Below are 12,753 nucleotides of genomic sequence, written 5' to 3' on the forward strand. Positions count from 1 at the left end.
TGTTTTAGATAATCCAAAATTGAAAACTTATAAGTTGATTAATTTTAACCCATTTAAATTAAAATGTCAGATTTTGACATATTTTGATATCATCTTCCTAAAAAAGTAAATTTTACAGCCATCAGACACTAACACCTGATTATAAACAAATTATTTATAGAGATTATTTTCAACTTATCGGAAGCAAAAAATAAAAGTTAAGATAATTGTTTACATTCCTTCACTTAAGCACATTAACCTGCCTATTTAACTACTAACTCAAACATTTCTCCTTTATAACTTCACTATGTAACTAAATTTTATACTTGTTAAACTACAGTTAAACTGGCGTGAACTGTTAAAACTATAAAGCTTAGCGTTAAAGCTTAACCAAAAAACTTGGTTTTTCTATTCAGTAAAAAATACTTAAAATGGTCTTAATTTTATAATTCTAAATTATTAGGTGGTTAATTAAACTTAATTTTTTATCTTTTATAATTTTACTATGGAAGTTGAAAAGATTAAGGTAAATTAAAAAATATTTTAGATATACAATTACAAAAATTAAACATTAAAACAAACAATATAATCTTTTAACGACTTGTTTGTGATTTTATTTTTTAATGTTTTCATCATTACTTAGATAAAATATTAAAATTAAGTAATTGTTAGTAATTACAGTGAAATTGAACTTTATATTTCAAAGTAAAGTTAGGTAAGCAGATTTTGGGTAAATATTTTTAGAACGCTAAAATTTCAAATCACTAAACCAAGTTAGTATATCACATCCACATAAACAAGCACTTTTACTTTCTGGCCATACATTTGTTTTTAAAAAAATAACTGTTTTGCTTTAAATAAGTTATATCCAAGTTAATCTCGAAAACTGTTTTAAATGTTTTTGTAGTTCTCTCATAAATAAATTTTATCCGATGTTCTAGATTACTTCTGATAATGTCTTACAATTTATATGTGTGAAGAAAATAGTAGTTTTAAGTTTAGTTTTATTGTGTTTCGGCTTAAGCAACCTGATAAGATGTGGTTGATAATACAGCAATATTTAATATACAAAAGATGTATGAATTATCGATGGTTTCATAAGCAAAAAAATAATTTTGTCTTGAGGTCAGATTAAAAATGTAAATTATACAAATGACAGTTTTCTAAAAACGTTTACAAATTAAAAAACATTTACTATTTAAAAGTTAGTTTTAAGTTTTAATAAAGAAAACATTTGAAAAGTTTTAAATATAAATTGTCTATGTAGTTTTGACAAAATTGTATGAGTATTTTCAAGTAATTTAAAACCGCCAACACACATCGAATATAAAATAATTGTTTGTTTGAGGTCGACTCAACAATTAAATAAGCTTCGCTCTTTGAATCTAAAGTTGATGTCTATTATGACGTAACAACCCGGTATTTCATGCACTAGTGCGTCACAGGTAAAACTTTTACTAAAATCATTATTTAACGATTTGTTTTTTAAATGAAACTAATGACATTGCCACTTACCAAAACCGCTTATTTTATTGTGGTTAAAACCTATTTTTTTGTACAAAAACACTTTTATAACATCATCCTTTTCTTAAATAAAAAGCTGTTTAACCCTTTCGTTTATATATTACGACAATCAATAAAATAAGGTATATTTAAGTAATATTTATCGACTCAAAAAAGTCAAAACACAATAGTTTCTTTGTTATTTGGTTTTAAGGTATATTTTTCAGAAAATTAAATATCTAAACAATAAAGCTAAAATAAAGCTTTGTTTTAAGTTTGCTGCTCATGGTTCCCTAAATTTATTTAATTGCTTCCAAGGGGGCCATTCGGTCAAGTTCAGGAAAACCTGTTCTAAACTAATATTTAATGGGGTTAGAAAGTTTGTTAAGGACTTTCGAGTTATAAACACTTTGTTTTTTTTATTGGTTGATTAACTTCTAATGGCTTGATAACAAGGTTGGAATCAAGTATTGTCGTTTGGAGTTAACTTACAATTGTTTTGGCAATTTTTATTTAGAACGACTTTCGAATGTTTGTTTTGTTTAAATATTTCTCTGATCTATGATAAACATTACATAAAACTTGTTTGTTTTAAGTCACAAAAATTACTATTTTTACTTCTTTAAAAGGCAATTACGGTCGACATTTTTGTTTAAATAACTTCAATTTAGTGATTATCGTTAATACTTTTGAGGTTAACAACAAACCTCAAATGAATGGATAGCTTTTTATTGACATTTTTGTTTTATGATGTAAGAAATTTATAAGCATGCTTTAAAAGTAAATAAAAACCCTAAGGCGGACTTTAAAGCTGAATTTAATTTGAAGTAAAAATGTATTTCATCAAAATAATTTCCTGGAAACTTCTACTAAGTACTAACTTATGTTCAACTTCATAAAAGTGATAAGAAATGAAAATCGAATAATTTGTTTATTATTTTGATCGATGTACTTAGAAAATCAAAACAAGTTTTCTATACTTAAACAAACTGTAGCTATAAATATTCTTTATAGCGTAATTATTAAATATTGAAGCGTTTAAACGTTTTAAAAAGAACGAAGTTTGAATCTAACAAATAGGCTTTATATAGCATGATTAAAAATTTGAAGTATAAAACTTTCAATACACTAAGTGTTAAACACCTTTAGTTTTTTATTAAAATTTTTATATGTAAAATCTAAATCTTAATCTATGCAAAATTAAAAAACTTATTATCAGAAATCCATTGACGTATCGGAAAAAATACAGTTTAATTTAATTGAAAATCGGTATTCTTTAAGTGTAAATTGTTCCATTTTAACTGTATTTAATTATCATTATAACAATTATACGCAATATGCGATTTATAACTAACTTAAAAGAAAACTCAATTGATCATAAACTATTCTTTATCAAATATTTTACAAGTTTTAGAGTATTAAGTTATAATTATGTGTCCAGGGTTATAACTATTATATACTGAACAAAACTCTAAAATTAGATAACTACTTAGTTATTATAACTTTAAAATAACAAATATTATTTTGGTATAACAATGTGAATAAATACTATCTTTAAATGACAGTTAATTTTCAAACATTTATAAAGTTCTATAGTTTATGTTACTTTTTTTGTACAAAAGCCTTTTATAAGTTTAAGCTTAGTTAAAACAATACTAAAATAATAAGCAATTAGTTTTTCTGAAACTGTCATAAGTAAACGGTAATACAGTCGAACATAGAATTGTTTAGTTCTAGAATTTTGAATAAATACTTTCTTTACATAAGATTGAAAACAAAAGTATTCATGTTCACATTATTTAAGCATTTAATTTAGAAAAAACCTTTGAAAAGCATAAAATACCCACAAAGTTTAATTTGTTGTAGTTAACATTTTCTTATTCTTGAAACAAAGTCAAATATTAATTAAAGACCTTCAAAACAATAAACCTTGTCAACCATATTAAGTCAAGTTTTTACAATTAAGTGAATATACAGTCTTCATCCATCAATTTAAAGTACAAAGTAAAAATAAAACTAACAAAATGTAGTTAAACTTATTTTTCAATGATATTTTGAAAAGTTTAAATTGAAAGGTATCTAATAACAAGCTTAAAAAAGTTACCATGCGTTATGTAGGAAAATACGTAAATAAATTTTATGTGAAAAATATCAGTTTATCTTGCTAAACGTGATAACTACTTGTCGACTTTATTGCTTATTTTTGCAGGTGTTATTATTTATATAAACTCAACATATATATTTATCTTTTTAAAATGATTAATCGTTACTTTTTGCTTTAGGCTTTAAATAAGTGTGTTAAAGAAATTTTTATACTTTTGACTAAATCTTTTGTTTATATAATCAGTTATATTTGATTTTTTAATCAAGTTTTTGTAAAGTGGCAAACACTACAATATTTAAGTTAGACTAATATAAAATACAAAACATGATTTCAAATTTTCATCTTTAATATTTCGGAAAAAGCAAAATTTGACGACTATCAAAAAGCTTATGATTGAAAACAATTGTGAGAACTATTTTTTTACTGTTTGATAGAAATTCAAAATGTACCAAATTTAGTAATTGTTAAAAGTTTTATACAATGTTTGCCTTGCAAACAATATTTAATTTTTTCTTGAGCAAACTAAAAAAATCTAAACCCAAACAAACTAAATTTTGTTTTTACAAAAAAAAGATCAATTTAAATTTAAATGTTTGCGTAAAAATTTTGAATTTAGGTTCTTTGTTTATTGTAAATCTAATATTTCAAAAATACATACTAATATTTGAAAAATAAAGTGCTTTATTTTCAGCCTAGTTTAAAGAAAAAATACATATAAATATAGTTCAAGAAGTGACTTAAAAACATTAAAAAATATTTTTGAGATAAAAAATCTAAACTTGGTATTTTACTAAACGTTTATTTAATACTAGACTAAAAGTGGGAAATTATTTTAAAACTTTAAGTTAACACAAATTTTTCAAAAGTTTTAGGTTTGATTTTAAAGTGTATATTATATTAAAAATAATCTAATTTAATTTTTAGTTATTTAAAAGCATAAATTACAAAGCAATAAAAGAAACTTAAAAATAAATTTAAAAATTGCATTTTTATTAAATAATTTTTATTAATAAATAGTCTGAGCAATTTGACAACTTGCAAAAGTTATCGCAACTTAAAACATTAAGTTTAAAAAATTGAAAACTTAAAAGCAGCAATACAATTTAAAGAATATACTTTTTATAACAGTTTGAAAATATTGTCTTTCTCAAACAATTCGTATAAATGAGATGAAAGTTGTTGTTTATAAATTGTTTATATGTTTGTGTTCTAGACTTTATATTATCAAACCATGTACTAAACTTTAAAGTTGAGTGCACATCGTTGAGGTGCAAAAAAAAAAGATTCTAACTAAGACGAATTAAAAGTGTGTAGTTATAATAGATTTGTTAATTTAGTTAGTAACTTTTAACAGTTTTCCTTATACATTTATTAAGCTGCAAAAAAAAAAACTCTTTAAAATATGGAATAGTTTAACTAAATAACTGGAAAATAACTTGACAGTCAACTTATGACAATTTTCATAATAACGTTGCCTCAATATTTCACCCACACACCTTCAATTGACCAGATTATCACTTTCATATGACGTCACAATTTAATCACATGCTTGCAGCTTAATTAAGCACCTTTGCAGGCGACTTATGATACCTGTTAAAGCAATTTAGTCTCTCATTAAACCACACCTTCATTCGAACAGGTTGTCAGTATGACGTCATAATCAGTAACTATTGACAACATTGTGGGCAATATGGTAGTCCTCTAAACTGATACTCCCTTTCTCCTTTTTACCACTCTTCTTCATCACTCTTTCTTTTAGAGTTTTTAATGAGACTTTGAAGTCCATTTCGCAAAATTCTTCTTCACACTCTTTGCTAGGGTTTTCAATAAGAGGATGTTTTGTGGGTTCAACAGGAGAGGACAGCGTGTTGTGAAAGCTTGTACCTTTTCTGTGGGGTCTAGGGGATTTTTTGTTGTCATGGCGACCCATGTACACGCTTCGAGAGAATATTCTTTTGTGGTTGCTATTGGCAACTAGGGGTGAAGGTTTTGTGCTGAGATGATCTGAAGAACTTTCACCGTCCTCACTGTATGACGTCATAATACGAGATGATGAGCTGTAAACAAATTAGTTACGTCATAAACAAGCTTTTTTTGTATTGAACAAACAAACTTTGCGTCATAAATGTTTACAAACAAGGTCAACGTTTTGGAAATTTTTAAAGGTTTTAAGACATGATGTAATTTGAATTTTACGGTTGAAAATGAAAACAAAACTGTGCTGTAATATTTAAACAAAACAATTGTTGCGTAATAAACGTATACACTTTAAGTCACTGTCTGGAAATTCTTTAAGTTGATAACATACAAACGCAAGTTTTGACATAAAATCTCTTATGTCAATTAGAAAAACAAAGTTAAACAGTGTTACGTTATAATTGTTTACATGTAAGTTTATGAAAGTTTTAAAAGTTTTCTCCATGCTTTAAATATTAAAGTTTGTACATCTTAATTTCTAAAAGCTTTAGATCTTAATCAAACTTTTTAAGTAGTGATATTTGTAAAGTAAATCAAACTTTTTAAGTAGTGATATTTCTAAAGATGATACAAAAATAATAGTTGTTTTAGTTACTTAATTTTTAGTAAACAAAATCATTTATTATAAAGAATTAGGTTTTTTAAACAATAGACAATTAGTTTTTTATAATATATTAAGAAACATAAAAACACTTACTTAGATTTTATTATAAGTTAGTATAACTACTAGTAAACAGATAGCATAGTTTACTAACTTTTTGTATACTACACTTCATCTACAAGTTAAATCTTGAACAATAACTCAAATGATAGAGTTAAATAGGAACTTGTAAAGAACTTAAAGCATTGTCACTAAAAAATATAAATCTTTTAAAATCGAACCTGATACTGGGAGAAGTTTTTGTCGAATCGACACTTTGCCGAGGAGAATTTCGCGCCAAATCGGGAGATTCCCTCGAATGAAAATCTGGATCCAACGAGGAAGATGATGACGTCATCGTTTCGTCATCGATCTCGTCATAGAACTTCCTCGCCTCCTCCAGGTACTTTTTGGAGGGAACTTCCCTTTTGGAGGCGAACGATTTGACGCGCGATATTATTTTGGAGGTAAATATTTTGGCGGGAACTTTGTCGGGTCGGTTGGATTGAAATGAGCTGCCGTAATTAGCTGAGAGATTTGGGGTGGAAACTGCCAGGTTCCGCATTAGATCAGAGTGGCGATTGTTTCGTGACGTCATTAAATTTGATTGACTGATGACGTTGCGATTTGCTGAAGAGATATATTTTATTATAATGTATATTTTTACTTATTTTAACTTTTGTTAATCTATTGAAATATATACATCACAATAAATAAATTTTGCTAAGTTATTTTGTTTTTTAGATGCTTTTAGCATAAACTAAACAAAAACTTTTTACATATTTGTTATATATTTTTAAGAACAATTCTGTTTTTTAATTTAAAAAACAAAATAACAAGCTAACCTTTAAAATTTTTGACATACTGAGGTTGTGAATTTTTAACAAAAAAGTGTTCATCCTTAACACAATTATTTGCATTGTTGAGATTCAAAGATCCACTAAGATGTTCCGATGAAGGAGATAAATTATGAATTGAGAAAAATTCGTCTGTTTTTTCATCTACCACTAACAAAACTGCTTTCGAAATTTCTTTCATTTTCAATATCAAGTTAGTATGAGACTCCTGTTAGTAATATATTAAAACTATAAAGTTATTATCAAAGAAAAATAATTTGTGTAACCAATACTTTTGAAACTTTTATAGAGTTTATCAGCATTAAAAATAAACATACAACATTTAATGAACTACAATAAACTTTACCTTTTCAACATTTACACCGTCAACTTCAACAATTCTGTCTCCTTTTCTAAGACCTGCTTTTTGTGCCACACCTCCGTCCTTGACACTTTCAACGAAATGATCTTTAAAAAGTAAAACTAAAACTTAGATTTTTTTAGATAAATAAAGTTTAATGCTTTTTACGACATATATATTTTATTTAAGCTAGATTTAAAGTCCAAAATGCTTTTTAACAATAAAGCTTTTCAAATTAAGTGTTTGTAATCTAAGAGATTATTACAACGTTGTTGAGACATTTTAAAAAGTTGAATCTGATAACTTTTAGCTTAAACCATTTTTTTTGTCTAACAAAAGAATTTTAATAAAAGCTAAAAGATTTTTTTCTTGTACAGGTTATTTTGTATAAAGTTCTATTCAAAAATACAGTCACGTTTTTCTGTCTCAGCTGTTCTCAACTTTAATAAGTTGTTTAATAAACAAAAAAGTACAAAAAAAGGTTCATTTTTTATTTTTGAGCCAAAACAAAGCATGTAAGATAACTGATTACAAAACACAAGATAGAAAAACAAAATAAAAACGACCGATTATCAAATGTGACAATTTTAGGCTAAACTCCAGTTTTTTCTAATACCAACGGATATAAATATTGTGAAAACACCTTCTTATATGAGAACTTTAATGTTTAGTCAAGCAAAACAAACTGTTTATTGTGTAATTGTTTGAAAAATCTGAAAAACACACTCCTACTTTGTATGATAAATACTTTTTAATTTGTTCGTGACATTTTAGATTATAATGTTGAAAGTTTATAGCAACTTAAAAAACAATTTTCGAGAAAACTTATAATAAAACTTACATAGTACCTACTATTTGTTTTACTTGAGTTATAACTTTACATATTGCACTAGTTATTAACTGTTATAAAGTAACATAGTGGTAAAATTACAAATAAGATTTATAAACTGCAATCAAACTGGTAACGTATTATTTGAACTCTTGAGTTAAGCCGGTAAAATAACATTACTCAATAATTTTTCTAGTAATACTTAAAGAAAATTTTACCGCACAGTCATTATTATTAAAAATGTAAAAGCTCAAACTTTAAGATTTAAAATAGTTTAAAGCATAACTTCCTTAAAAACTGAATAAAAGAATATAAAAAAATACACAAATGTTTCGGCTTGTTTTATTTGAGGGTTATCTACTTTATCTTTAAAAACCTATGTTTTTTTTTCTCTGTTAGGTCAACTTTTTCTTGCCACTTAAGTAACGTAGTAAGTATTCAAGTTCAAGTTCAAACTATTTACAAGGATATTTTCAATGAAAAGGGAAACAAGTTTTTTCTAACAAGTTCATTCATTTTAAAATGTCAAGCATCTCAAACAAAGCATTCAAATGCAGCCACAAGTAAAATGAAAATTCAGAAAAGCAAATAAGCTTTTAAATATAAAATAAATTTGACCAAACCTTGTTCGTATAAGATAAAGGGGAATTTTCCGTTATTTTCATGTTTATTTTTCATTCTGCTAGTCAAGGTGAAGTCGAAACCCTGTTGAAATTAAACTTAAGTATATATTTAGCGCATTTAATGGTAAATATGTAAGTAGTTTTAAAACTTAGATAGGTCAAGTTTTTGAAATTTAAAAGATTATCTTAGTTTTGAATGTTCATGGTTTAACAAATTTAAAAATTTTTGTAAAATTTTTAGTAATAGTAGTAATGTTTTAAAAAATATATTTGTTTCTTTTATTTGATAAAAGGTAAAATAAAGCATCATAAAACTAACAGTTGACGACTTTTCAATTTCAATTAATCTTGGTCTCAATTTGTTTTGACCTTCAATATTCATGCTGTAGTTTGGATTTCGAAAACAAGATTCAACTGATGAATTATAAACAACTACCAATGATATGTGATTTAGTCCTGTTTAAAATAATGTAGATAAGTACACTTATCAATTTTATAAATTACCAAATAAAAAAATCAACAGATTTCATGCAACGGCTTTTATAAAAATAATGTTTTAAATAATAGTTTTTTTGGTTGCATGTCAATTATAATTAATTCTTCGCAAAATACCGTAGATACTTTTTTAGTACAAACGCTTAATCATACGATTTCTTAAGAATTTTTTTGACAAAAATAGACTTTTTTTCGTTCATAATAAGTCACGCGATTAAACAATCAAAAAATCTTTTTAATTTCTGTCAATCTAGTTTTTACAGAAAAAGTTCTGAAAAGCTTTAGAACTTATTATGTAATAAAAAGGCTATTAAGAATTATTAAGAGTGTTTGAGTAAGTGAGATGTTTATAAAATTTTGTGTAAAAACCTTTACATATGTAAAATTTTGATAAACACTAAAATTTGAACTATTAGTAACTTTAAACTAAGTAATATTTACTTTTTTAGTACAAAATTATGAAAGACTGCTAAATGTAAGTAATTCGAAATAAACTTCTTCTAAAACTTTTTTCATAACACTAAAAAGCATTAAACTATAAATTCGATCACTAAATTAATTGTGTTCGCTTGCTTTTGTTATTACCGTAAGTAAAAGTGTTAAAAACTTTAATAAAGTTTTCAGTTATTTTTATCTGTAAACAGAATAGTTTTTAATGATTTCATAAAAGTGAATGATTTCATACAAGGTTTAAAAGATATAACATAACTGTGTAAATGATGTAATTAAAATAAACAAAGATGAAATAAAGCTATTAAATTTTAATATCAAAATAAACAGTTTTGTCTTGCAACAATTTTAATGACTAATTGAGAAAATATTTTTGGCTGACTTTAAACAAACACAAATAAAAACTTATTCAATTAAACGGCTATTTCGATTATACAACCCTTGGTAACTTATTAATTGAGCAAAGATTAAATTTGACATGATTAGATACCATTTTCATAAACAAACAAAATTTGGAGTCAGTAGATAATAAACAAACTATTTCGAACGGATTATTTTAAGCTTATCGGAAGTAAATGAAATAGTTAAGATAATTGTTTACATTCTTCATTTAAGTACGTTCACCCGAAAAACTATTTACTCAAATATTTGCTCTGTTTAATATTAACTTACACCGGCATTTTAAAACTCGTTAAAACGTATTTAAACTGGCGTGAACTGTCAATGATATGAAGTTTAAGTTTACAGCTTATATTTAAAAAATTAACCAAAAAATATTTTTTTTTTCAGTAACAAAAAACTATAGTTTAAATTTCTGATTTAGTAGTAATTTTAATTTATAAGGTTGTTAGTATAATTTGATTCTTAGTTGTATAAAAACAGTTATATACTTTAAAGGTTAGAAAAAAAAAGTTTATTTATGTATTTAAATGTATAAATCATCAGTATAAATGTTTTAAAATTCTTTATTAATTTAATGTTTTCTTTTTATAACATGTATTGTAGAAACAAGTACAAAAAGTTTTTAAGTAGTTCTAAGCAATATGCATGAGTTAAACAAATGTTTTTAACCAACATAAATATTAAAATAAAATACTATGTACAAAAAAAAAGTTTAAACAAACCATCTAGTCTTTTAACAACTTGTTTGTGAGTTTCTTTTTCAACATTTTCACCGTTTACCTAATTTAGTTATTATAGTCAAGGAAAGGTTTTTAACTACAAGAAAAGTATATATTACAAACTAGTACTTGAAAGTAGAGTTTGTGCATAATCTTTTTGAAAAAACATTATTCAAATACTAAAAATAAAAATAAAGTTCTAATAATAGTTAAGTATAACAACAATATCTTAAAAACTATTTAACTATTTGGTAACTAATTAAATTTTATGTATACATTTTTTATGTGAAAATCTATTTTAAGTTTGTTTGCAAATTTCCCATAACCAAGTTTTATCCGATGTTTCAAATTACTTCTGATAACATCTTACAAAATTACATTTGTATTGAGAAAATTTAATTTTTAAGTTTATTTTTATTGTATGTGTATAAAAAATCAGATATGAAATATCAATAATAACACATCAATAATTAAAATAAAATTGACTTTTAACTAATCGATCATTTTATAAGCAAAAATAAAATCTTGAGGTCACACTTTGAGAGACTAAATGAAAATTTGTCAGTTTTGTAGAAATATGTATACATTTAGACGACAGTTTAATAAGTCTTGTTTTTTAGTTGTTCAATTTTAGTTAAAAAAATTTGAGTAAATTTGCTGCAATAAATAAAAAATTTAAATAGATTCATTATTATTATTAGTAAATTTAGTTAATTCGTATGTATAAAAAGTTATGGTTGATAACTATTTAATATTATAAATATTTCTAATAACAGTTCAATATCAACAAAAAATAAACTAACGCTGATAATTCTGTCTCCCATTTTCAGACCTGATTTATCAGCTGTACTGTATTTTAACACATGGAGAACAAAAGTGTCCAGACAACCAGTTTCACAACACAATATAAACCCAAAACCACTTTCTCCTGTATAAAAAATAGATTGTGAATCCAAAACTACTTTATTCTGTGAAAATATTTAAAATGATAACTAAAAAACTCTATCTTTTGTGAAAATGTTTAAAAATCAACCTAAAATTGGTTTTTCCTGTAAAAATTACTAAAACTTGAATCCTAAATTAACCCACAATTTTTTTAATTACAAAATTGAAAAATTTTTATTTCTTTTTAACTTTTTATTTAAAAAACATAACTTTCTTCAATCGTAAGGTAGTTGTAGTATTTCATTGTAGCAATTTGTAGAAAAAAAAGTATTATATAAAGCTTAGTATTTTGAGAAAGTCAGAACACATTTGAGAAAACTAAATTGATGAAATATGTTTAAAACCTTTCTCAACCTTTATTTAACCTGGATATTAAAACTGTTTTCAACATCTTTTAAAACAAAAAATAGCTTTATAATAGTATGATGTAAAACTAATAAACTTAAAAAAAATCATAGAAAACTTAACCTATAAATCAAATTTCAAGCTAATAAAAAGCAAAATAAAGACCTCTAGTCATTGTGCATTTTCTAGGTTTCTCGTCTTTATTTTTGTCGTAATTTTTCATACTTTTAAACTAAAATAACAACCTAAAAATAAACTACCTTCCCTGAAGGCGCACTACTAAAACATGCGATATTATAACAATCACTAAATGCAACAAAAAACGAGAGAAATTTTTTTCCCGTTATTCTCTCGTTTTATTCACGCTTGAAAGATTACAGATGTTTTTTTCTTTTTTTTTTTATTCTAAGTCGGGTTCAAACAAAAGTTGTTTGGGGCTCGATAAGAATTGTTATGGGCGCTGAAAAACTTAACAAGGACTTCTAGTTGTTTAAATTTTTTGAGACTTTTGTTGCTTCAAAATTGACTGGAGTTAAACTAAAGTT

The 12,753-nt window shown here is 24.9% G+C and overlaps 1 protein-coding gene across 1 annotated transcript; it reads right to left on the bottom strand.

The window, feature by feature from the left end:
- Window positions 1-4,612: 4,612 nt before the first annotated feature.
- Window positions 4,613-12,421, bottom strand: LOC145840721 (uncharacterized). The gene is made up of 9 exons (XM_082948048.1): window positions 12,374-12,421; window positions 11,722-11,846; window positions 10,922-10,979; window positions 9,172-9,308; window positions 8,853-8,934; window positions 7,407-7,507; window positions 7,049-7,268; window positions 6,446-6,833; window positions 4,613-5,643 (listed from the first exon to the last, which is right to left on the bottom strand). The coding sequence occupies exons 1-9, from the start codon at window positions 12,381-12,383 to the stop codon at window positions 5,247-5,249; spliced, it is 1,518 nt and encodes a 505-aa protein (XP_082804174.1). The 5' UTR covers window positions 12,384-12,421; the 3' UTR covers window positions 4,613-5,246.
- Between the last annotated feature and the right edge of the window lie 332 nt (window positions 12,422-12,753).

This window comes from Thalia democratica, chromosome 7, assembly GCF_965202585.1.
Source record: "Thalia democratica chromosome 7, ktThaDemo2.hap1.1, whole genome shotgun sequence".
Lineage (NCBI taxonomy): Eukaryota > Metazoa > Chordata > Thaliacea > Salpida > Salpidae > Thalia > Thalia democratica.

Coding starts and splice junctions, on each gene's coding strand:
- LOC145840721 (XM_082948048.1), bottom strand. Junction 10,980..11,721: donor TGGGAGACAGAATTATCAGC/GTTAGTTTATTT, acceptor TAACTAAATTAG/GTAAACGGTGAAAATGTTGA. Junction 8,935..9,171: donor AAATTGAAAAGTCGTCAACT/GTTAGTTTTATG, acceptor TAATTTCAACAG/GGTTTCGACTTCACCTTGAC.